Source organism: Pholcus phalangioides, unplaced genomic scaffold (genome assembly GCF_987345545.1).
Source record: "Pholcus phalangioides strain wild (caught in Gottingen) unplaced genomic scaffold, Ppha-v1.0 ptg000015l_1, whole genome shotgun sequence".
Classification (NCBI taxonomy): domain Eukaryota; kingdom Metazoa; phylum Arthropoda; class Arachnida; order Araneae; family Pholcidae; genus Pholcus; species Pholcus phalangioides.
This window is the reverse complement of record NW_028301608.1, coordinates 108,802,262-108,830,221: the sequence shown is the minus strand read 5'-3', so window position 1 is coordinate 108,830,221 and position 27,960 is coordinate 108,802,262. Positions and strand designations below refer to the sequence as shown.

The window sequence follows — 27,960 nt, the reverse complement described above, 5'->3', positions numbered from 1 at the left end:
AGTGAACATTTAGCACTGTCTGAATGGCAACAGTAGTAGTATACATGATGCAAAGATGGCCGATGAATCTAGTCAACTTGGGCATTTAAACCAGTGCGAGGAAAGCTTTAATGGACCGAAGTAACGTGTAACTATTTATCCGACATTTTCTCCCACCGATTAATTCCCCGGATACGAAAATGTTTCTCCGTTGAGACACGATCTAATCTAGTCTTTCAACTAATTATTTATATATATAACATAACCTTCTCCCTCTCCTCTTATCCTTGGATTAAATATTGCTTCAAAGAAGTCCTCAGTCAATAATATGTTCATCGGAGGAGGAATGTCATCTCCGAAAAATGTCAAGAAGCACGCGAAGAAGCATCACCGCCGGCATCACCATCACCACCATCATCATCATTTCCATGCACCCCAAGATCTACAGCTCTCGCACCTCGAAGCATCACAGGTATTATTGGAGAAGTATCGCTATTAAATGGCTCGTGTTTATATATAAGCATGTTGATCCATGAAACACATTGCTCTGAATTCTATGTGTCTATGTTGTTATTTTTGATGTTGTATCAAGAGTTTTCACGTTTAAAGTGTAATGTTATAGCCTAACACCGTGATTGGGAATTAGCGAAAAAGCTCATGAACCAGTCAAAAGTTTGTAGTTTATTAACTGTATCTGTAAATATTCACATGGCCGTTGGTTCTGTTGAGGAGTGTATTGAAATGATTTCAAAATGGTGTGTACCCAGACCGTATACAAAAGCACTGAAGCAGCGAGGAATTTGACCTTCTCTAGTTTCCGTGATAGAAAGGTGGCAGCAAAAGCAGAACGCATAGGAAGCACAACTCTGGCAACATAATACACCAGCTGTAATATTCTGCACTGACCAGGTTTTCCTCTATGTACTGGGAGCATCAAAGAAGTGACAAACCATTATAAAGAGAAGTAAACATGTCTGAAACATTGTTTGGGTACCACTGAATGAATGAACGCCAGAACTTTGCCACTGGACTTATCTCGTTGCCGAGATCTCTTCTAGCCCAGCTTCGTGGCAGAGTCTGGAACATGTTTGGTTACCACTGTAACCAAAGTAGCATTTCAAAAATTGTTGCTTGATTGTTTTTTTCCCCATTTTTTTCAGGTGTTTCTCTAGCTCTGACAAACTTTTAAAGTAGCCTATCGTTCAAGTTTGGGCCTGTTCGGTATATATATAAAAATTTGCAACAATTGGTTTAAAATTGTAGATTTATATAGGGAACATATACGCAAAGAAAATCAATTTTATATGCATAAGTTAGGGGCCCACACATACAACTCAAAACACACATTCCAAGATGTACCGATTCAAAAGATTCGTTAGAAATTCTGCAGAGGAATGTGTATGAGGATGCATCTATTATTAAGTAATTGTAAGGAGGAGTGAGTGATGGCATCACAGTAAAAAACACTTTTTCCCATTAATCGGAAAGTATTTTAAGAACAACTTTTTTTTCAGTCATTCTAAAATTACCTTAAACCACAAGTTCTTCCATGGTTTCTTAGTCATTGGAAGGCGCAAAATTGTAATAAAATCGTCACATACATGATATATCTAATTAAGAAGCCCAGAAATAGAAAGGTGGTGTTAAAAAATTTGCTTTTTTCTGTGTCCATTATTTGTTCAAAGTACCTCAGAGTAACTTTTGTGTGGAGTATGTGGCATGATAAAGCTGGAACTGGAATAAAAGTTTGATAAAAGTTCTTTTATAAACAAGAAAAGTGCAACCAAGAGGCTTAGGCTATTGGTTGCTTTTTCTAGTTTGTAAAATATTTTTTTCAAACTTTTATAGTCTGATTCCGGTCTAGGGCTGGGATTGCACTGTAAAAGTGCTTTTGTAAAACTTGAAAAATACAACTAATAATCTGATTGATTACATTCGAGCAAATGCAACTGATCAGTTTATTGGTTGAATTTTTCAAGTTTTATAAAAACACTTTTATAGAGTAATCCCGGCCTAAGAGCCATCGTATGCGATTTCTTTGAGAGAGAGAGAAGGAAAATCTGGCTTTTTTTTATATAACCAGGGCTTGACAAATTTCAGGCACCAGGTCGCCATGGTGACTAGAAAGTTGATGTTGGCACCTAATTTTTTCTATGTATGAATTCTCTGAATTGCTAACATGAAATGGGGTCTCTAAGTGTTAGGCATGTAAAAAACCATCTACTTTGAACCGATTTTATGAGGAGAAGAAATGTCTGGAGCCTATAAAATTTTGCAGGTGCCTAAATATTTTTTAAGCCCTGGTTATAGCGAATGCTTAACTTTCAGCTCCCTGTAACTGAATATTTTTTTAATCTTTAACAGGTATTTAACAATCATCCGTTATATCAAGATTCTCGTCCCCAAAGCACAATGCTTTGCAGTATGTGTAACGAGTCCCAGCTGACTGAACATTTTCTGCCGTGAAAATTTCCATGATAATGTTTTCTATACAAGAGTTTTTGCTTGATAATTCTTACTGAGGTTGTTTTTCGACATACATCACAATTTTTGGCATAGGTTATTCTGTTTCGGGGATTCTTGCTACAATGGATTTCTACTGAATTAAGTACCACCCTGAAAAATTACACATATTTTAGAGGAGTCAGGAAAATGACATAAAAGTTTCAAAATAAAAAAAAATTACAAAATTGTTCTTTTCCCATTTATTTGGCTGATGAAACAGCAATAATACGTTTTTCTATTGTATCAATGGTTACTGCTTGGGAAAGAATGTATGAGTGTCAGGGCTGCCTTAAGAGCATCATGGGCCCCAGGGCAAAGTGATTTTTGTGGAGCCCTTACCTGACTAGAAATCCTTGCTACCAATTTATATTCTCACTCTCAAAAATTTTAACTAGATCTTATCTAGTCGTCATGGTGACCTGGAGACTCCCTTTTGGACCCCGCACATGTGTCAAGACAGCAGTCATGGATGTGAAATACTTTAGTCTGCTAGCCAGATATGCGAGAAGGCTACCGTTCCTGAGCGGCGAACTGGTGTGCTCATTGTGGTGTGTGGGTTGATATTATTTTTGGAAGTGCCTTTCACACCATATTCACTAAAGGTGCCAAAGAAACACCTAAAGACAAAAGCCAAATCACTCTTCCAGATAGTTTTATATTTTCTGGCGAATATTGGAGTAAGGGCATAGTTCCCAAATATATTTTTTTCATTGCCCCCTTCATCAGAAATTTTTTCTCTCATTGCTCCCAACTTGAGTGAACCCATAGGCTCCTATGTTAAATCTGCAGCTTCTATCTCCCACCAGGGGAGGGGCAATATTTTCCAATTTGGGAAACACAGCCAGACAGTTGTTTTATCTGCTTCTTTCCATTTCACATTTTATCGCTGAGGTTTTGGACAAGACACTGATTTCACTGTCCAAAACATAAAAAGGCCAAGGGATGGTGTGGATTACTAGCTGCAAGTTTGAATCACTTTTTTTATCGTCTCATGACCAACAGAGCACCAACCTTCACAGAATTAATCAAATAAGTTCACCTAACTGTATCTGTGGCAACAAGTGTGAATCTAACAATCATTTCTTATTTACATGTCCTAAATGGTCAATTTTTAGGGAATGCTTTCTGCAGAATGTAGGCCTTGGTAATAATCAAATATCTGACTGACAAACCAGTCACGGCCCAGACTCTGTCCCTCCAGGGATATAAGCCTTTTACCCTTGCGGGTTGGGTCGTGCTGGGGACTGGCACACACTCATTGAAGTGACTCCGGGCACTTTGATCAAGGAATTTGAAATTTTCATGAGAAAATGTAATCGTTTTTGACATTGGCTGCTTTCATTTTTCTAGGGGCTGAGATTTTTGTGGTGTTTTTTTTTTTTTTTCTCTTTGCATCATCTACCAGTTTGGTTTCTGTTTTGTTTTTTTATGCCGAGACTGTTTCTTCATTGTACTTCTTTGTTCCACACAGTTCTGTTGTTCCTGATCATCTTCGCAACTGTTTTTGTACAAGATTGCACTCTGACGTTATGAACTAAAGCTGTCCTAGAGTCCTAGGCAGGCATAGAGGACGTTAATCTATCTGTATCGGATGGTGTGGATTATTATAGATGATAAATTAATTATTCAATAAATTAATAGATTAAAAAATTTTAAGTAAATATATTTATAATTAATATTGAAGATAATAGATTTTTTCTAAATGGAAGTGATAGATTTGCCATCACAAATTCGTTGCTATAAAAGGGGCGCCAAATTAGTGTTAAAAAAAAATTCTAGAAAACATTTTTGGTCTGTGAAACTAAAACTATGAATGTATTGAATGAAAATGGGCCTACTTTGCGGCAAAAAAATAAATAATTTGCATACGCATGGCGTACATGCAAAACTCCTAGTTTTTTGAGTCTTTACCGGTGCGGCTTACACGCCGTTAGGGCGTCGAAAAGATTCCTGGAGCTGCGCCTGGGAGGGGAAAGCTTTCTACAAATGATTTTTTTTAGTAAATTTATAGAGCAAAAATATATACAAAATAGATTCTTTTAATGCTGAAGGCCCGTCAGTCCCCAACTTCGTTGTTGCCACAGGTTTGCAACAGACAGCGTTGTCACCAATTCCTTATTTGAAGGGGAAGAAAAAATCATTAATAATGGAGATAGTGTTGTGTAATTTTTACGCCAGAACACATCAACTATTGGTTGTTCGGTTTTGGCTGTGTCAACAATCGAAAGTACGTGCTTTTCAATGAACCCTTTCAGTGCCGTGGGAGATGAAAGTGTGAAAGACCTGATAAGAAGGGAACCTCTTTGGACTCGACCCTTCAACTCCATTTTCTTCTCCACTTGACATTCAAGTACGCTACTTGTTCAAGTGGTTGTGCGCTCGAAGTGTGGACTTTTACGGTCACTTGTCCGACTTGTTGTTCCTTTTTCATTATCGCATGCCCTTCCAGTTCCGAAGAGCTTATCTATTTCGAAATCTCGTGGCACTCAAACTTTGTGAATACTTTGGTCTCCCGGCCAGAGCCTTATTGTCCGTTTGCCTCATTGAAATACATCGATCGGAGTGGGTCATCTGCATACTTTGGACCATATGGCTATCGTATTGTGATGCGCTTGAATCGGTTAGTTTGTTGTCTGGTACGGTGCATCGGGAAATTCCAAAATTCTTCGTGATTAATGATCCGTACGTACGTCGCTATAATTAATCTATGGTAAATCTATATGAGTATTCTAATATACACAAATAATTGGAGCGGTTTCAAGGTTCTGTCGATAAGCAAATTATTTGATACAGAATCACAAAATTTCACTATCGTATCGAAAATAACAAGGAACTAACTACTACTAAGTAAAATCTGGGGGTGCATAGAGGCCGTAACACAATTTGGTGGTCATCTTTCCCAAAACAAACCATTTCATCGTTTTCGCAATATGGTGTTCACGAATTCGTGAGCTCCGCAATGGCAATTCAGAAGATCATTAAGCCCCCCCCCCCCCCACCCGTTCTGACTTACGGTATTTCCGGAACGTGACGTGTGTGGTAGAAAAACTGCTCAGATTTGGTGGACTTTTCAGGCGGCCTGATCAAAAACCGATTCTGAATAACTGCGCAGTCTGCAGTCTAGAACTGTGCAGACCGACCCAGAGCCCTCTTAAGAGCATCATGGGCCAGGGCCGCAACTTGGGGGGGGGGGGGTGCAGGCAGATCTGGTGCCCGGGCGCCGGACTAGAGGGGGAGTAAATTTCACTCTTTAACCTCTCCTTCGACATTATGGGGGGCGCCAAAATGCGTACTTGCCCCGGCTGACCAAGAATCTAGTTGCGGCCCTGTCATGGGCCCCCGGGGCGAATGATGTTTCTGAGGCCCTACCAGACATTTTCAAAATTTTGAATCAGATCTCATTTTTTAAGGCCCCCCTTTTCTCTTGAGCGCGCCCCCCCTTCCGGGGTGGGCCCATGCTTTAAAACGGCCCTGGGCCGACCGAATTGTGTATGGCGCTGCGGCAGTTCAGTTTGGCTGAGGCCGCGGTTCCGTCAACATGAGCCACGAATTTCTCGCGTACATCACTCACTAGCGAACTTAAAGATATTCCGGAGCGTGTGTGTCGGAGGGGGTATTCAGACCGAATCCGGAAATCTCGACAGGACGGCCTGATCAATTTTTCCTCAGAGGATTTCCGGAATTTGTATGGGACCTCTTTATCCTAGTCGATTGAAGTGTCTAATTACGGCCAATTTTCCAATATATCACAATACAGTGTCCCGTAGTGATCTGTACGCAGGGACGCAACTAGATGCTTGGTCAGCTGAGGCAAAAGATATTGTGTAATAACATAATACTTGACTGTCTTGACTCGACCACTTGTATGAGCAGTGAGAGTAATGTCATGTGACAAAATCGCGGCTGTATGGTCACTAGATCTCATGAACCTCTGGTAAATCGTAAGAGCAAGGTAGCCTGCAGGGGAAGCTATTACGACCCAGGGTGCCAAGTTTGAGAACCACTTGCCTTAGGCCGGTATTACACTATAAAAGTTTGATAAAATCCCTTTTATAAAACTTGAAAAATCTAACTAATATATAAGGTTATTGGTTACATTCTAGAAAATGTAACCGTTGACCTTATTGGCTGCATTTTTCAAGTTTTATAATAGGACTTTTATCAAAATTTTATAGTGTAATACCGGCCTTACACGAGAGATTCACCTTACTCAGATTTTAATGAAAATGTTCTTTGTTGGAGTGTATCCTTGTGACAAAAAATGTTTTGACTAAAATTTTTACTATGAATGTGTTGGATGGAATAATTCAGAGAAAACTGATCTAGCTGGAAACACGCTTACGAGTTTACGCAGTCGTTTCACTGGTGCGGTTTATACGCCGGAGGGGCGCAGAAATGTCGCAAGTCGCCCCTGGCTCTTGATACTTCTGCTCTTGTACAAAGAGAAATCGGAGAATTCAGTCACCATTCCTGTGATTATTACAGCCATAACAAAAAAAAAAAAAATTAATAATAATGAAATCAATTACTGTACTGTATTTAGAGCCAAGAGACCTTTATTTTGATACTTGCATAACATGAAAATCCAAGCATTTGCCATTTTCACTTCATTTATAGAAGTCATCACACACATTCTAGCAAGTACTAATTTGTGAGAAATTCCGCATAGGAATGTGTACGAGGTGCATGTGGGGTTAAGTAGTAGTAGTGGTATTTAGAGACACCCTGTAGCTCATTTGCACCCTTTATTTAAAATTTTTCTGTAACATTTGCACGCAGTGTTTGTCGTGATATTTTTGGACATGGATCATCGAAAAATTCTTACTTTTTTTTTAACCTTCCGACCTCTGTTTTCATTAATAATGCTGTTAAAAATTACCTATCTCAATCGATAAATTCTGTCCAACCTTTCTGATAACTGTGCCACACCCCATTCCTGATCTGTGTGTCAATACCGATTTCGTAATTTCGTTCATTAGACTAAGGTTAATAATAATAATAAAAATTCGGTTCATAAAATGGATCGAAACCGGTTCAAAGCTTCCAGGAAGGAAATGATCGGAAAAGCCTGCTTTTTTTACCACATTACGTATTTATAATTAGGATTTCTTTTTTTCCTATAGCGTTTGACCTTGGTCAGTGGTAATTGTTTTCTGCGTTTTTCTCCTCTTATGAATATTATACAGTTGTGTTGCACGGGAGAAAAAAAAAAAACACGTTTCTCGAGAATTTTCACGTTGAAAGGCGGAAAATATTTTTGTCAATTAAATGAATATTGGGACCTTTTTTTTCCGCGTTTCGGCCATTTGTTGGCAGTGGTGTCGGGCGCCATCGTTCAATGAATGTGAGTAGAATCGTTTAATTTCGTATTGAGAGAATTTTATTGAATGTAAAAAAATTTTGTTTGAGCATTTCTTTTGTTACTCCCTCCTGTAGCGGAACTTAAAAGCGATGGTTTCTGCGGTTTTTGGCTCATAAAATCGTGACGTTTTATCCAGGGCAGTGTCTTGTCTACCGTAGAATATCGACTGCCATATCTAATCTGGATCGAAGTCCACTTTTTTTTACTTTTGAAATAATTGCGATTTTTTTTTTTTATACGTCGTCCCATTTTTAGGGGGAAAAAGTGTCACGTTCTTGTTTCATTTCTCGGCCTGTCTTTTTCCGCTCCTGTCAGGAATTCGGGAGAATCGTGAGTCACGTATTTGTCCTGGAATCGCGCGTGGGTGAAAATGATCACTGACGTCACGATTAACACGATTTTTACCCCCTCTTTCTCACTGAAGATTTCTCGGAAAATATGCGATGTGGGCAATAAAATATTCTTAATTAAACTATGAAGAATGGCATCAACTTCGTTTCAATCATTTCATCAATTTCATCTTCCGTGTGTTTGTGTGTGTGTCTGTTTTCTATAAAAATCTACAATTTTAGACCGATCTTCGCCAAAATTTTGGATATATACCAAATAGGACCTGGATTGAACGATAGATAGGCTACTCGTTCATAAGTTCGTCAGAGTTGGGCAACAATGGTTTCTCGGCCTTAGCAATGACTTTTAAAATGTTTACTTTGGTTCTCGAATAATGCGTTTCAGACATGTTTACTCCTTTACAATGATATGTAACTTCTTCAATGCTCCCAGTCAGAAGCGCATTTATTGTTTTGCCGCCCTTCTCCAATAGTATAATTTAATTGATTACTCTTCCCTCGGAATTCGCCACCCTGTGCGAGCTTAGCTCCCCCCCCCCCCAAAGTGTGTCTCTGTGTCACTCTTCTGGTCACTCAGTTGGTTGCATACTGTTTTGGTCACTCACACGCTCTAGGTCACTCTTTTGATCACTCAATAACATGGTTCCTTTCTTTATAGGTCACTCTTTCGATCATTTGCGTGTTTACACATGCTCCAGGTCAGTGTTCTTTAACCACCGGACCCTGATATCATTCATACCTGACCAGGAGTGATTAGACGTTTCATTTTTCTTCATTCATTTTCCGTTGTTCGTGTGTTTGACCGGGCCTTCGACTCGCAAAAATGAACAAAAAGGGCTGGAAAAGGTTGAGAACTACTGGGTCAGGCTTTTGATAATTTACATGCTTTCCACACACTCTAGCTCACTCACTGACCTTGTCCCTCGCTCTGTAAATCACTGTGTTGTTTACACACGTGCTTGCGCACGCTTTATACCTTAATAAAAATTTTGACAATCTCATTTTTAAGGCCCTCTCCGCTCAAGGTCACCAGGTCAGGCCCATGCATTCCTAGGAATGCATGGACAGGACACTGCTCTGCAGAAGCGGATTTATTTAGGGTTATACAAATTTTGCTGCCCTTCCATACTACTAATTTTCTCGACCTCAAATCGGCTGCCCCTCTGAACTTGCTGCCCTGGGCTGTAGCTCGCTAAGCACCCCCCCCCCCTCCCGGAAAATACGGCACCACTTCTAGTATATGGAAAATTATCCTGGCAGAGCGCCGGGTATTATAGCCAGTTTTTCCTATAATAATCATTCTTCATCCGTTTGACGAATCGGAATATGACGATTTACTAAAGTACTGTAAAATATTCATCCATGGGGGGAAATCGCATCCATGGCCCCCAACAAGGGGTGGGCTGCCAAAGCTCCAGCTGTGGGGCCCGGGACGATTTTCATTACTTTTGTTTTTTCCCGCTATAAATCCATCATAAAAGGGCCCGTGAAAGATTCCAGCGTAAGGGCTCTACTCCAGAATGTGGGGGGGGTCGGGCCCATGATCGCATCTTCTTAGTCTATATTTTGCTACTCCTACAATGATCAAAATTCGTATGTGTAGATCAATAGGCAATTGCTTGATTATATACTTTTTTTTTTCTTATAAACGAGTAGATAACGACCAAATGATTAATATGGTGACGTTCGATTTATATATATTTTTTATTGTGGGTAGGGCCAAAATGCTTGGACATTTTGTTTCCCATCCCGAAAACAACTTTGGAGCTCTCTCTACAATATTTGTGCATATTTATTAAGATAAGACAGGTTTTTTAAATTGGAAATATGTATGAACTAGCTATAATACCCGGCGCTGCCCGGGATTTCTTCAATGAGGCCTTTTTGGATCACGTGATATCTCCCTCTTTCTTTGAGGGACATGCAAACCGTGTCTAAGTTAACCAATATGGCGATTTCCTGCGTGACTTCATGAAATAAACAAATCTAGATTTAAAGAAACATAGAAACGAATATTTTTTTTTTATTTTTTTTAAGGGGCGCTAGGTATTTCGATCCCCCTCCCGTACTTCAAGATATCTATTTCTGCCTGTTTCTGTTTCCAAAAATGCTTAAAGCTATGGAATTTCTTCGATGTACTATACGGACGCATAATTGATTTTAAAACAACCTAAACTATATCAATTTATGCAGTTGAATATAAAAAGACAATACGGACACATTAATTTTCATGCTTGAGAGAATATAAATAAAAAGTGGAAATTAATGTTATTGCCTGGATATCCAACTCAAAAGTATATATATATATATATGTCCGGATAATTACTTCATATTTAATCTCCTGGGCTTCGTAAATCTCTAAGCGAACTCAATATTTCAAAAAAAATCGAGAATTCAATACAATTTTTAAAATTATTGATGGGGTGCAAAATAGCACTAATTTCCGCATTTCTACAGTAAAATCGACAATTTTAGCACTGATTTCTATGAGGATCACCCTTTTCCTGACTCTCAAAGCGATGCTGATGATGATTATGACGTCTATTCAAAAAGCCTCATTACTGAGAGTATATTGAAAATGTGGCAAACCATTATAAAGGCATAAACTATTATACATATACTAACAGGATTAAAGAAGTGACAAACCGTTGTAAAGGCATATACACGTCTGAAACGCATTGCTAGGGAACCACGGTAACCAAAGTAAACGTTCGGAAAGTGATTGTTGAGGCCCAAAAACCATTGTTGCCGGACAGTTTTTTGCCCATTTGGGGCATTTGCCCTGGGCTGACGAAATTTTAACCGACTGACGGTCCTGCACGTATATTTACGTGTGAAGTTGATGCCTTCCAAACGGTCTAGGCCGTATTTTTAAGTGTGAACTTTTTGACTTCCAAATGGTCCTGGCCGTAAATATACTGCCTTGCTTTCCCCCCATAAAGAATCACTAAGCTGGCTTAGCATACGCCCCTCTCTTTTCTCCACAAAATGACCATTGTACTCGCAACAGCGCTGGGCGTTGAAAACGACAAAATGGCTTCTGCCTCTTCGGCGGGAGGGGACAGTTTTCAATTAACTTAGCAGATAGACGTTTGACAAGCAGCTCTCGAATAGTCAGTTCAAAGAAGCCTTAATCCTTTTGTAAACGAAGAGGAATTTTCAGAAAGTATAAGAAAGGCTGCTCTTCAGCAAGAAATGCCCCACCTAAAAGGCACGTCTTTATCTTATTATAGAAATTCTTATCGCTTGATTGTAGGATATGTACTGGCATTCACTTTTATTTTGGCATGAAAAAATTACATCGTATTAAAACTCATTGACTGCGAAACACTGAATGCATAGAGATAAACAGGATTTTCCCCCCCCCCCCGAATTGTGACATCCTGGCTTTCCAGTGATTTTAATTTTTTACAGTATAGGCGAAATTTTTTAATTTTATTTTTCATTTGTTTATCTTTACCTCTTTATCACTACTCAAGTACGATACGGCAGAACCTCAATTATCCGATGTGATTGGAAAGCCCTACATCAGAAAACCAAATACAGTATCATGTTTATTTACGCAGAGCATAATTGATACCAGTGTTTCTTAACTCCTTTACCCTACCCCCTGTAACCCTCTTTGGACCATGTTTTCTTCTCACTTCTTGTTTCTTGGCCTTTGCCTGGGCCCCTAACCTCACTCAGCAGACTAAACCGTTTCAAAGTATACAAACTATTTTCTTTTTGAAAAAATTTATAGTGAAAGCGAAAATTTTATAAACAAAGACTGTCATAGTGTCTGTCAAGATTGTCATGCCTCTAGAGTCCAGCGAGCTTCCCTCTTGTGAAGGTTATATGCTGGGCAGTGATGCCAAGATCACGCCAACCCACCCCCTCCCGCGTGCAAAGTGATTTACGGGAAGGGGGGGGGGTTCAATATTTCGATGGAAGTAACAGCTTACATATTTACATACTTTCGAAAATTATTGTGTGCCAGAATTTTATCATGTAGGCCCCATGAAGACATTATACCCCCCGGACTATGCCTGGATCAGCCCATACTTGTGAACCAGAGTTGGGCGAACATACACAGAGAAAGCATATGGGAACGTATGCGCATCACATTTGTGGTAAGGCGTACATAACATGTATGGAATTCTATTAGCTTTGCGCAAACTATGCCATGCTAATGTTCAGTGAAATCGAGAATGCGGCTCATTTGCAATACCTAAATCCACGCATGTATTCAATCTCTGCAACATTTCATTGCTCAGTTGATAATTTTCAGATAGTACCAGTGCTTATGCAAATATATACATTTTTATATCATTGTTCATCACTTCGTTGAGCAATGTTCTAAAAAATAAATAAGGCAAGGGCACTCGTGTGTGGCTTTTTTTTTTTTTTTTTTTAATTTTATCGGTTATAGTGAGAATTAAAAAAAAAAACAGTTGGAAGTGGAAATAAATATAAGCATGTTATCACATTGTTGACCGGTCATGAGTAAATTCGAACTTTCAAGCAGGATAAACCTGTAACCCCAGCGATTCTCAACCGGTGCTCCACTTCCCAGGGGCTCCGCGGTGACTCGAGGAAAATAAAACAAATCAGTAACTTTGATAGATAAATAAAAAATAAGAGGCCTACAAGGTTCTACCATAAAAATTATATGCAAAAAGTGTTCCTCGAGTGAAACAGGGCTTCGCCATAGAAATTATATACTGAAAAGGGCTCCGCGAGTAAAAAAAGGATGAGAACCGCTGCTGTAACCGTTCATTAAGTTGAAAAACCACAGAAAACAAACTTCGGTAGACCACCACTCTGCCGCCAGTGAGGTACAAACCTGGATGCTCGTGATGAGATCCCAGAATGATGTCCACGCGACGACACAGTAGCTCTAGAATATACTAAGTGGCCACGGGTGAAAATCCAGTAAAAAAGTATTGTGCTGTAAAAGCTGAGCCACGGCTTATGATTAAGCATTACGTACGAAAAAAAAAAAAAAATGTGCAGCTCATCCATCAATTCCTCACACTTATGTGACAGGACATGAATGAGCTTGTACGTGCTCATCAAGCACAATGCCTCAACATTGAACGAAAAAAAAGTACATTTAAATTTAAAAATAAAATACAATTTTTTTATTGTATCTTCTGTGGTCATTTACTCACACTTCTTATAAAAAGTGTGCTCATTGTACAAACGAAACATCCAAATGGTTGACTGACTTTTTTTTTTCCATCTAAGATAGTGATCTGGTGGCCCAGCCATTAGATACGTCGGAAGAGTTACGAAACCGTGGGTGCTTGACTTGAGCTTTACATGGAAACTATTGATCCCTGAATGAATTTTGGAGGTGCTCAGATCAGTGGTACAGAATACTGTAGGTACTCGAGCACTCACTGCATCCTCTGGCTCCACCCCCACTGCCAGTCATCCCCCTAAATGCCAGAATTTTACTTATATATTGTGGAATCTTGACTAAGTACTGCACTGTCAGTTCCCTTCCCCCAACCCACAAGAAATTTCTGGCAACGGCTCTTCCAATAGCACCATTGTCCACATAATAGAAAGGTCTTACAGGTCTTGAGGTCAAACAACCTAACATAACATTTATTTGCACAATAATGTTTTTAGGAAGAAATTTAACGATCAAACGGGCCACAGCAATTGAATTCAATTAGTGAGAAAAACTAATTTCTTAGCAAAACAATTATCGTACTCCCCCACAGTAGCTGGCATGCCGGGAAACAGTGGGGCATACCAGCATGCTGAAAATATCCGTATTTTCCGGAATGCCGATAAATTTGATTCACGGATTCTGGAAAATTCTTGAATATCTTTATTTTTTATTAATTTCTTATCAGGAAAATAAATTATACATATCCGCGGAGCCAACAATGATGGCTCTTACTGGATGTTAGTGAAAATAAACAGTTGAATATTTAATATTAGAATGAATAACTGAATGGGAGGAAGAAGGAAATGAAATATTTCAGAGAGAATCTGAAATATTGTTCAATGTCGGTACTGTAATTGAAAGAAGGTAAAATTTGATTAGTCTTCTATACATGCGTATGAACAGGGCCGCAACTAGATGCTTGGTCACCCGGGGCAAGCGCGCATTTTTACGCCCTCTTGTAATGGTAAGGGAGAGGTTTCAGAATGAAATTTGCACCCCCTCGGGTTCAGCGCCCGGGGTACGAGACCCGTCTGCTCCCCCTAATTGCGGCCCTGTATATGAATGAAGGCTGACAGTTGAATTCATATCAGATGGCATGGAGTAATAAAATTCAGGAACTATGTAAGTAAAATACTTTCTTTTCAAAGTTTTATGAACACAAGATAATGCATAGATTCAATTTATTCCTGAGGAAGAACGAGACAAATTAATATTTAAAGAAAACGAGGAAGAGTGATTTAGAAAAAAAAATATATATATATATATATAAACTTTATTCGGAAAGTCCACTGATTCAGCTGAATGCATGCTGTGATCCTATTATAACCTCACTTTTTCCGGCATGCCGAAAGTGGCCAAGACCACAACATACAAAAAGCTGGTGCCCCTCGTGTTTTACGGCATGCCGGCCAATGCGTGGGAATACGGTAAGTTTGTTGAAATTTTTGAGTAAAATAATTTGGTAGTTGTTCAAATCAGCGCTCGTGTGTAATCACTTCCATTTTGCCCAGATCTTTACTTGAAAAGTAAAAAATACGTTGGCAGAGGAATGGGAAAAAAAGACGAGCCCACAAAAAGCCAAGTATTGTACTTAGCTTGAATCCTTTTACGAGAGAACACACCTTTTCTTTTCCTCTCCTACAAAGAAGCATTCAACAGTGGGCGGAACAAAAATTTCAAACCACACAGCACTAAATCCGATATCCCGCTGTTAGTACGGGGGGAAGGAAAAATGGTTGGATTTTTTTCGAAGCAGTTTTGTGACAATTACCTGAACCTTTTTCAAGTAGATTTTCTCAACACCCTCAAACCGTCAGTCGGTTAAAGTAGCCTATCGTTCAAGTCGGGTCCCATTTGGTATATATGCAAAATTTGGCGACGATTGATTTAAAATTGTAGATTTGTATAGAGAACATACACACACACAGAAAATCAATTTTATATATGACATTGATTGAATTTCACGCTATAGAACTGTTGATCAGTTGGAGTCATAAGATGGCTTAGTCAATGTACGCTATTTCTATTCGATTTTACATGGCCCTAATAGTTGGTCGGACTTTTGGAACCCGACCCTGGTTATGGGGTTCCTACTAGCTTATGAAATTGCATTCGTGTTATAGAATCCCGGATTGAATCTCGTTCCAGAAAACTTTCGCAATTCTTTTCCTCAGAGAACTCTTTTCTCGAAAATCGGTAATTCTCGAAATGTGTGTCGTGGTTTCCAAGTGGAGTCATCAAACTTTTCCATTTTCATCTCGCTAAGCGCAGAATATTAATGAGCGTCTGCTTGACTGCACTATTTTATTATAGTTCTTTGGCTGGGATCACACTATAAAAGTTTGATGAAAGATCTTTTACAAAACTTTAGAAAAAAAAAAACAAATAGGCCTACATTTGCTTGAATGTAACCAATAAATTTATCGCATTTCGCAAGTTTTATAAGAGACCTTTTCTAAAACTTTTATAGTATAATGCCGGCCTTACTATTAGATTGTACCGGCTATTTGCACACCTTTTAATTGCATGAGAATGTCGTATATGAATATTATTACAATTATAAAGTTAACGGAACCGCTGTTGCCAAAAGTTTGAGTCTCTGACTTTAACACTTCGTCTTTTTTTTTACATTCTCCGGACCCTTCAGAATGCGATTAAAATCTTGAGTGTTTCTTGGCACATCTGCTTAATCGCCAGGTACTTCGATGGCACACTATAGAAGATGAATGATACACTGGCTATATATATATATATGTTAAGTTCTGTGTCATTGTAGCCCGGAAATATCTAGCGGTACCCTTGACCGATCGCCGTTCACTGTTTTAAGATCCAAATTTCAGTTTCAAATAATCATAATCGGTCCCTTTGGAATTTCAGAATTCCCGGCTCTAAAATTGGCTATAACTGCTGTAAATAATATGTTTATGCCGCTAATACAGCGGCGATAGGGACCCCGGCTCACCAAATATGGTCATGGTCATATGTATATATTTTTCCAGGCCTGGTCGGAGGGGTATAGGATCGGATCCAAGTTTTCCAGCGTGCTAAATGTACTCACCATTAGCGATTTAACGGGTCCCCAGCATATCCGCTTCAAAAGTCTGCTTGACTTGGCCTAATTATTTCTCGTTCATGGAAAAAATAATTGATGCGTTTCGCAGGAACCGAAAGAAAAAGAATAGAAAAACCTTATCAGTAGAGAAAAAAATGGGGGGGGGCACTTATGAAATGGATCAGAGATAATCAGCTTTGTGTCTTTTTCGATTGTTTTCCTATTATTGTTCGCCCTGTAATCGCTGTGGCGTCTCCGTCCGCCCGCCGCGTTATTTTATTTCAACGAGATAAGAGTTTCTCTCCCCGTCAATATTATGAAATATTTGTTTCCATATTTTTTCGAGTTTTCGGGAAAGGCCCAGTTTTTTATTTAGTTGGAATATAATCCCGTGTGTTATGATGACGACATTCTATATTAATAGTCCATTCGATTCCTCTGAAGATGAGGATTATGAGCCTGATAATGAAGATGACGACGAAAAAATCGATCCTGAAGTGAGTTTGGTTTTTTTTCCTGTTTCCAGCGGTTTCCCACTGCCTCTATTTCACTTCTGATAGTCAGAGCCAACTCTCCCCTCCCCCCACCATTACCCCCACCACCCATTATGAAACGAGTACCCCAGACCGGACGGAATTTTTCATGGGGCGGTCTGATATATATCTACAATGTAGAAATGAAAAATTACATTGATCCAGAGCCCCTGCGCAGAGGCTTGTCATTCCCCCCCCCCCTCCCCGTGTGGGGCCATGCGGAGAGCCTTGATTCTTATTCTTTTCACTGTAAATTTCCTATTGAAAATCCTGTGACGAAATTGATCGGGAGCCCACCAAAGATCCCAGCCTGGTTGCTGTTGCTGGATGTATGGGAGGGGGTTAAAAAAAATGTAAATACAATGAAATCTCGATATAACAATACTCTGCAGATCAAGAAAAATATTGTGTAAGGGATTATTGTTATATTGGGAGGCATAAGAGTTTAATATTAGCCTATAGTCATTGCCAAACAAAACAAAAAATCTCATTGTATAGAGATTAAGTGTTATATCGAGTATCATTGTAGGGAGGTTTCACTATAATATGAGTGAAAAGTGTATTCTGACATTGAAAAATGATTACTAAAATGAACAATAATTACATAGTATAATAAAACCTGTATTAGTTTGGACACACCTTTACATTGGATGGTTTTGAATGGAACCAACCATAATCCTTCAACCGCTCTAACTTGGACACCTCTCTAACTCGGACAGATTTTAATGAAACTATATTTCCAATTTGCACAGGTTTTACTGCATTATTATCTGAAGCGTTATTTGAATAGTGTGATTGTACTTGATTACTAATCGAGATTTCAACACCAAACCTTCACAATTCTGTCACAGCGGTGGTCGAGTGGTTATAGTGACGGACTCGCGATGCGAGGATCCGGGTTCGAACCCCACAGTGGTGGTCGGCTGAAGTTGGTTTTCTGTGGTTACCAACTTCAAGGCGCAAATGCGAGCCGATCTCCCCGTGAAAAAGTCTCGCCACAGAGAGCAACAGTCCTACAACGATAAATCATTCAATCATAACACTTCACTCATAGTTTGAAAAAAATGGTGGCAGATGGCAGCACTACACATAACAAGCATTACACAGAAACAAACTTTACGTCAGGTTGCACTACACGTACACGCACATTCCCGCATGTACCGATTCGTTGGGGGTTCCGCGGGGTGGGGGGTGCATGTGTGGTGTAGCAGTAGTAGGTAGGGCCTCCAAAAAAATGGCTCGTGATCCATGATGTTCTTAAGTCAGCCACCTCGTTGGGCAATTTTCCTGTTGTGGCGTTGTATTTGTATTTGTACAATTGCAAATTTTCATGGAAATTAATGTGGATATGTCTATCGCTTCTTTATGCATATAATTTTTAATTTTTAATAGCACCAGATATTAGAGACAGTGAAAAATGATAGAGTCATTGTCACACAGCCTGAAGAAGATCGTCGAAGACGCACAATCATTGTAGAAAGGCGAAATGGATCATTTGGTTTCACACTGCAGGTAATATTGCATGTATAAAGTTCGGGAGAAAAATTATTTTGTGATTATGATGCAAATTATTCACATTAATTTTATTGGTTTTCAAGACTTTGCATGTTCACATTTTACTCTTGAGTCTAATCTTTGTACTGGATTTACAGACTTATGGCATACATCACAAACGAGATGGTGAAATCGAGCTTATTACATATGTAGACTATGTGGAAGATGATGGCCCGGCTTTCAAAGCAGGCATGAGACCAGGTAAAATCTGTGGTTATTATGTTTGATTTTATTTACGAAAATTTTTATAGTGGAAGTGTGGTTACATGTTGATGGCAATGGTTGATTACAATCACATTAAAAATACTTGACAAGTAAAGTATCTTTAATTTTAAATACAAATGCCACAACAGACAAAATGCCCAATGAAGTGTCTGAAAAGAAGATGCCCATAAAAAATATGGATGTCAAATTTAGTTCTTGTTCAATTATTGAATTGTTATTAGCTATTGGGGGAACGTCTACTGTAGCCTAAGCTTTGTAATGCAAATAAATTACATTTGAGGTTTAAAAAAAAAATTAAACTAAAATTCAAATAACTATTAACTGGGACTGGACAAATAGAAATATAATTTGAGTGCCAGACAATTTCTTAGGAGCAAAACATAGGTCTTTTCCTAAAAAAGCAATCTTAAATAATGGAGTTTTTTAAACTTTTCAGGGGCTTAACACTAGAAGGACAGACGTTTCATTTTGCCTAGAAAGGCCGGTACAGGTCAAATGACCAAAGCTAGATTTTCACTCTCAAAACTTTTGTCAATTTTATCATGTTTAAATGTACATTGAGTATAGGTAAGCAACAAAATATGAATTATAAGATTTTTTCCAATAAAATTACGTAATTCAATTTTATTTGAAATTCAAAAAAATTCCTCCTAGCATAATTATTAAAAAAAATAGTTATTCTGAACATTATATAACTACAGTTGCATTCACACACCACACTTTTACGTTTTTCAATGCCTATATTACATTAAAAATTTATTTTCTGCTTACAGATTTCTTACCCATTCAAAATGTACTGCTTGTTATGTTATTGCATGGCTAAATCTGATTATGCTGTCTTTTTTTCTGATACTGTAGCGATTGTTATTAGCAAAGTTATGATTTCTCTATAAATAAGGTTTTTTTATTTTTTTTATTTGCAAAAACAAACACAAAATACGTATAAAAGACAGAGCAAAAGCACATAGAAAGAACAACACATGAACACAATAAATAGTCATATTGGACCCCAAGGGACATAACATCCTTCCAGGCAGCCCTATGGACTAAATTATTATATTTTGCCGCCATTTTTTTTTTCTAAGTACCGTACGTTATGTTAATAAATGTTATGCAATAGTATATGAATATTTCAAAAATTTATGCACACTAAAAATTTGAATTGCGAGATCTGAAATTGTTGAATCACGATATTTCATGTATAAATAATAATTATTATAATATTAATAATATTAATTATTATTAATAATATAATATTCTGCTAAGATTCAGTGATTTATATTTTTGGAAATAAATGGTATTTTTGTTTTATCATTCGTCTGTCAGTAAGGATATTTTCAATTAGACAAATTGAGAACATTTGTATTATAGAGGAAATTCAATGTTGCGATTTGACAAAATATTTGCTGTGCATGCAATGAAGGTTTCTATAATGTTTGTTTTTTTTATTCACGATAGTAGGACAGTATAATGTTTCAGTAATTTTAGGAAAGTTATGCAATTTCAACAAGAGCCAATCAATCTTGTTCAAAGTGAGAAGATCAGAAATGGTCAAATTGACCAACGTGGTCTTTTTAGTGTTAATGGCTGTCAAATGTTGGAAGAGACATGATTATAAAATCAGAAAAATTGGGAAATGTTTTGTTACCTTTAGACTAAATTTAGACTTGCCAATTTTGCAAGCATATACGAAAATTTTAAGTGTTAATATTGATTTTCTAGTCGCCGTTGTGACCTTAGTGCCTGGGATTTATCAAGCCCTGCTATAAACAAACTTTTTCCAATGTTATGAGATAGGCCTATGTCTGGTCCATACTTTTCGAAGGTGATAACATTACGTGAATAATGGCATTATTCTCTCAAGAAGTTACGTCTTTTGTATTTTTAATAACAGCAAAGAGTGTTGGAATATGCTGACTGGACTAATTTCTGTGTGAAATCAAGGATTAATGAGATATTAATTTAAGATTAATTACACTGTTTTTTGGACCAAATGAAACATGAGTATGAAATATGATATATAATCATAAAAATAAAATCCTTCTGTAACTACTCAGTGAATAAACTGTGCTACCTGACTGCTAATTTTATTGTATTTTTTCTCGCAGGGGATGTGATTCTTTCCATAAATGGGCAGGACATGGAAAAAGTTGATCACAAAACACTGGTTCAGTATATCCAGAGCTGTGAAAAAACAATGCGGATGGTGGTGTTATTCGAGGACTGCGTCCATAAAGTTGAATTGCATATGAAATACCTGCAGCTGAAGGTAAATTAAAAATATGGTGTTAGTGCCATAAATTATCATAACTACTATGCAAGTCCATGACTTTTTTAATTGAAATTTTGAATTAATACTTGAGCCACTCAAACACCTGAAAAAGTTACAAGATTTTTGTTCCTATCTTTAATTATATTTTTAACTGATACATAATAATAAATCTTTAACTGTAACTAAAATGTTTTGAAATTCACTGATAATGATCACTTGATTGACATCGATCTATACAAAATTAAATAATACTTTTTCCTCAATGCAGAGGGTGTTGCAAGATAAGAAATTTGAATTCGAGCAACTTTGTGAAAGAGAAAGGCAGTTCATTCAAAGTAAGATATTAATCTATTTATCTCAATTTTGTGTTTCATTATAAAGTAAGATTGTACACAGTAAGTGATATCAGTGAAAAATTTGCAAAAGGGGAATAACAAAAAAGGCAAATACACTGAAAAATACAAATTTCCTAATGCATTTTGACACTATGGGTGGCATTTTCAGAGGGAAAAAATATGACCATCGCCACTCACTGCTGACAAGAGGGCCACAGATTCAAATTTCAGGAAGCAAGATTTTTTTCACAAAGTAAAATCCATGGCTGTTTTAGACTTCAACGAAAAGCCACATATATCCAGACCTACAAAAATATAGTAAATCAACACCACTGATCGCAGCACCATGGCTTAAGTTCATTGCGAGCAGGAATTTCAAGAAAATTTGAATATAGACCAGTCAAATAGCTCCATTTCACAAGCAACCAATCAGAATGTTGCATTAGATTTGCATTCAGGCTATCAGCTTTATTCTGACCACAACATCTCACTTGAACATATTTTTCCCACAGAGCAACTCTCGGTTGCTCTGTAAAATTTGGTAACTAATCCAAGTGGAATGGCTGGTGGATGTAACCAAGTGTTTATATTTTTTCTCTGAATATGGCACCCGTAGTGTATGTTGAAATGCATTAAGAATTTCATATTTTTCAATGTATTTGACTTTTTAGTTCTTTTGTGTTTATATCATATAAAGGATTATTTACTCTTCCAAAACTTTGCAAGTCTCAATAATTGGCACAATTATTAACCCTTTAAGCGGTTTTCAAAATTTCCTGATCCACATTATAACTGCCACTGTCAAAATCACCAAATCTTCTAGACATTGCCACCTATTTTCAAGATTTTTTTCGATCGTGCGAGCTAGTAAGTGCCACCCCCCCCCCCCCCGAAACACAAAATAATGATAAAACTAGAAGGGGTGGGGGAATTATCATTTTCCATTATTTATGCTTTACGCTCAGTTGTATAGCTACATCAAAAGGAAAATATAAAAACATCCTTTCTCTCCCCTTCTGTTATCAGACTTTGAACAGAAACTGACCCATCCCCCACTGGTAGTTGATTGACAGGATGGGAGGGAAGAGAAACTGTTATCAGAAAAAGAAACAACTGTCTCGATTTGTCCTGTGAAAATAATAACATTTTGAAAGCCTGAGATATTGTGAGATTCTCAAAACAAAGCGGATCAAGTTAGACAAGATATCTTGACATTGCCACTGTAAGGGTTAAGCACTTTTAGGTACTTAATTAACCCTTTAAGCAGTCTCATAAATGTCACCAATCCAGATTATAACTGGTGCCGGGGAAGTTGCTATTCCCTCTGTAAAATGTGACACCTTTTTTCAAGACTTTTTTTTTTTTCCCCAATGTTGTGCAGGTGATAGTGCTTTCCTCCAATTTCTTAAAATAATGGGAAAAACCACCCAGGGAAAAAATCTTTCTCTCTCAAATCTTTTTCTCTTATTTATATTGTATTTATATGCCTATACTATTTTAGTTTGTTGATTTTTGTTGGCATTATAATCCCTTTGGTGAGCTGCATTGCTAAAACTATCTGGGCTCATCATTGCCCAAATAAGAGGGTGTTAAGAAGGCGAGATATCTCAGTTGCCAAAATACATGTCATCAAATTAGACAAGATACTTTGTAATTACCACTAAGAGGGTTAATTGAGAATTGCTTGACTGGAAAGCACTAGGTTGAAGATATCTATTTTACCACAGGGAAGCTACCAGCTTTCAGATTTGCCTAGATATAAAGTTTAAAATATCTATCTATATGTCTCTCAATTTTAAATATTTCTTTTTCTCAGAAGGTTTTTTTTAACAGTAAATCTTGAAAAAATTTTCAGAAAGCATTTTGATGCTGAAACAAATGAAAGATGTAAATGAACCTTTTCTTTTTCTTCTGCAACAGAACTGGAAGCCAGAGGCGCTCGTATACCACCAAGTCCTTATTTGGTCACTAAACTGTGTACATTAGTTCCACCTAGTCCAAGCAGTATCCGTAGCTGTGCCAGCTCTGACGCATCGACTGGAGCACCAGAGACACGTGCTGCTGAGGACACCATGAGCTGTATCAGCTTTCCAATCAGTTCGACATCATCATCCGCCGGCACTTGGGATCGGGGCACCGTCATGACAAGCTCATTGCATTCTGATCAGAGCTACAGAGGCTTGGCAGCCGCACACCCTTCACCTCTGGTCTTGCCTAAGCAATTTGCTACATTGCCAAAAGCTGCTGGAGCTGCAAGGCGCCCGTGGCCAACGGTTGCTTTGAACAACAGACCGATAGCCACGCCAAAGGGTTCTTGGGACTGCCTCGAGTCTCAGTCCAGCACGGGTTTGTCTGAAAGCACAGATTTTTCGGAATCTTCTAGTCAGGATTCTAGGGCTCAGTCACCTGCAGCGTCCAGGAAGTCCGAGAACAGGTCTGAAAATGAACTTCCCGATATTAAACAAGATGAAGAAGAAGATGAGGATGAGGAAGGTGATAGAGACGAAGTTACAAGATTGTAGTCTCATTTAGTATCCAAAAAAAAAAATTGATTCTTTTATTTCTTACAGTAAATTTTTGTAAGGTGTCATTCATAGTGCTGTCAAGTGAGCGTTTTGAATTCTTCATTCCATCAGGCATGGATTAACTAATTTCAATTAATCATGGCAAAAGAAAACCATCAGGGTTATGCACATCTTTTAGCATTGTTTCCATATTTTAATTTGTTCGTAAGTATTTTCTAATGAATTTAAATTCCATCTTTCCGATAACAAGCTTGGTTAGATATCCAATAGCTACCTACGTCTTTAGATCACAACTCGCTTCCTATGATTACCATTAATCATGGTTCTTCGTCTAGAAGCGTAGGGTCAAGATTCCAGATTAATTAGGATGAATTTGATAGCTTTAAAACTTATTCTGACAGTAAATGCAAATTATCAATGTATACAAACTTATCACCATATCTATTACATGCTTTGGCAAATGTATATTCTGCACGATTCTCTTTCGTTTGACAATCCAAACATTCGATGTTCAGTATGTGGTATTATTACCGTGAAAGTTGAAAAACCCACATAGAGGTGAGAAATTTTCAATCAATAATTATTGTACTGAAAGGTGGGGAAAATATATATTAATAAATATGCAAAGAGATGGGAAAAAACAATTTCAGCACTTATATATATATTTACAATCGTTTCATTTTTAGGGCATAACGTAATTCTTAGTATTATCTGTGTCCCACCGCTTGATTTTTCCTTCCTCGATTTAACAAATGTATATCGTGTGTCTGTATATTTTTCATTCAATTGTGATATGTAGAACTAAATCAGGATGTATATAATTGTGGAAGATGTGCAATATTGCTTTATCGAGTTCCTTCCTTTTTTGTATTTTGAAATTATACTTATGTACATAAGCAGCCACACCCCCCTCTTCCTTTTTCTGACATAAAGAGGCATTCCTATCATGATCAATGACGAAAATATTTGATCACAAAATTCTTAAACGAGACAGTACATAAGTTGTTTAAATCCTTACTGAAAAAAAAACATAACAGAACTATGTTATACACTCCTTCAATAGTGGCTGGAATTATGTTGGAACAAATGACCTAGGGCTTTGAGCTCAAGATAAACCCCAGGTAAACTAATTAGATATGCGTGTCTCGAACCCCTACAGCCGAAAAGCAGCCTTCAATTCGAATGATTTTTCATTTTTCAACTGAGCGAATGCAAATAAGTCGAACCATTCCGAAACAAGTCTGTTTTCCTCACTCATTTATCAATCGGCAGTTGTATCTGTGTATGCTTCCCTTTAAGATGCTGAATTTTGTAGAATTGGTAACATTTGAAATTTTTAATGGATCCAAAAAAAAAAACATGGCATGGCGAATTATATTCACTATATGGTGCAGGGATCTTCAACCTTTCAGACATTGTGGTCCACATTAAACTTTCTACAAAGTCTGCTGGCCACCAAGTCATAAAACAGTATTCTTGGTTATTAAACAGGGTTTTCCAAATTTGCTAAACACTTTTATTTATTCTGAATTTATTTTTTGCATTAAATTTGAATTTTTATTCAATTTTAAATAACTCTTGCTTTATTAATTCATTTTGATCAGTTATTTATTTTATTAAATCTAAAATTTATCCCAATAATTCTGAAATTATTTTTTAATTAATTTAAAATTTTCATTAATTATGAAGTCATTCCTTTCAAAAAAATTGGTTTTTTTTCATGAATTATTACTCTTGACAATATTCTGAAATCATTCTCAATCTGAAACTGTTTCTATCAGTAGTTCTGCAACTATTTTTTTCAGTAATCCTTTAACTAATTTTTCACTAATTATAAATTTTCATCAATGATGAATTTTTTTTTTAAATAAATCTAAAACTATTTCTTACATTAAGGTGTTTTTTAGTATTTCTGTAAATTATAAAGACTTTTTTGAATACCAAAATTCAGTCTCTCGACATATGAAATCATAGGCCTCAAAAACTGTTTATCTCTGAATTTGTTATAAAAGCCCTTTTAATGCATCAAATGCACATCATTACTATTGAATTTGGAAAATGGAAAATATATCTGACAGTTCTATATGCAGCAATACAGATTTCAGTGGCTCACAGGCTCTTTCATGATTTTTTTTTCAGAATTTAATTGTTTTTAAATTAATGTAAATTAGCTATTTTCTAAAAATTGGTTGGCGAGCCAGAGCAAAAAGCTCAGAGGGCCACGTCTTGCCCACAGTCCATGAGTCGAAGACCCCTGATATAGTCAGGGCTGCAACTAGATGCTTGGTCAGCCGGGGCAAGCACACATTTTGGCGCTCCTCGTAATGTCGAAGGAGAGGTGAAAGAATGAAATTTGCCCCCCCCCCCCCAGTTGCGGCCCTGGATATAGTGCATAGCAATTGCCATAGAGAATATAAATAATACATTTTCAAAAGAAAATATTTAAATTTCTGGTGTGATAAAATTATCACTCTCTTCCAATCGTGGCTGGTATGATGTCATGGAGAAAGCCTCCCTAGCCTTGAGATTTAGGAAATCCCAGATAAGATAATTAGATTTATAAATCTGTTCTGAAGCTTTCAATCCAAAAGATTTTTCTTTTTTTTTGACTGAGCAAGTTTAAGCTGATCCAGCATGAAACAAGTCTAGATTCCCCCAAAATGGTGAACTGTATCTACAACGGATAATCGGTATATATATATAAGCGTACATGAAATTTTTAGAATTGGCAAAATGTTTTGATTTTAGATGTACACAACATGATACGGCAAATTAAATTCAGTATAGTGCATTGTAATTGTGCCATAGAGAGCATAAATGATACATTTTTTGAAGTAAATGCGTGTGACTTGCGCTGACACTATGCATTATTCTGTTTTAATCGGGGCTAATGATGTTGTGGGAAATGTCCCTTAGGCCTTGATCTTAAAGGAATCTTAGGTAAGCTAATTAGATGTACAGATCTGTCCCAGCAGCCAGAAGCCTTCAATCCAAAAGGTTTTCCTTTTTTTGACTGAACAAGATTGTTTTCATTTCATGCCGGATCGACTTATTTTCCCCCCTGTAAATAATCAACCACATCCACAACAGATAATTGGCATATGAAAATGTAAAATTTTTAGAGTTGGAAAAACGGCACGTTTCGGTTTTAGATGGATCCAATATAGTACAGCAAATTAAATTTCTCATGAAAACAATCATTCTCTTGGGATTTCAGATTGAATGCATAGTTTAAAATCGAATATTACATAAACATTGTTCATATTCATGGGACATGTATTTCTGATCATTCAAGCACATTCGAGTAGTCAAAATATCACCTTTTCAATCACAAAGTAATCAGCGTGTGATGTAAGTTTCTGCACATTCACAAGAATGAAAGCGTTTAAAAGCAATCACTTGGTATATAAAAATATATAGCTTGTAACCTCATTAGGCTGCTCCTGCCCATACCTCATGTCCTTGCAATGTATGTGTGTGTGTATGTACATAAAAAAATTTTGTATCGTTTGTTTTTCATATTTGTTCATCTAGTCTCTAACGTGTGTAAATAACTTGAAAATATCTAAAAAAATATGTATAATGAGTACGAAATAACTGTTGTTTTGTCTGAAATCAGTCGAGATCATTTTATTTATTCTGAGGTTCCTGTTCCGCTACATTTTCATTAATGTTATTTACGCAATATTTTTCAGAAATCAAATATAATTTTATGCGATATTGGTTATCAACATGATCTGTGGAATGTTTTTTTTGTTCAGTCTAAATTTATGTCTCGAAGAATTGCTTGTGCATTGTTTATAGAGGTTGGGATTAAATGTTCTTGTTTTGAAGAAAAAAACATTAGTTGGATCACATACATTTTGTATTGTAAATCGTGTAAGAGTAATCGTATCTCAAAAACTCAAGGTTGATGTTATCCTGCTTTTTACTGGTCATGATATTGTCTGAATGTTTGCATTCAGGTTATCAACATGGTCAAGATTTCACAGTCCTCATCAGTTGCTGGAGTTTCTTGAGCTAAAGAGCTGCTGTTAGTATTCATCTTCGCTCTGCACCCCCTTTCTCCACCCCCAATGCTTGTGCTCACTATTATCAGAAAAT

General features: G+C 37.2%; 1 protein-coding gene across 1 annotated transcript; it reads left to right on the top strand.

The window, feature by feature from the left end:
- On the top strand, positions 1-25,203 carry LOC149077330 (uncharacterized). The gene is made up of 6 exons (XM_089245108.1): positions 1-451; positions 18,338-18,457; positions 18,598-18,700; positions 20,833-20,993; positions 21,265-21,331; positions 23,252-25,203. Exons 1-6 carry the CDS (start codon positions 308-310, stop codon positions 23,851-23,853), a joined length of 1,197 nt encoding a protein of 398 aa, XP_089101234.1. The 5' UTR covers positions 1-307; the 3' UTR covers positions 23,854-25,203.
- The last annotated feature ends 2,757 nt before the right edge of the window (positions 25,204-27,960 follow it).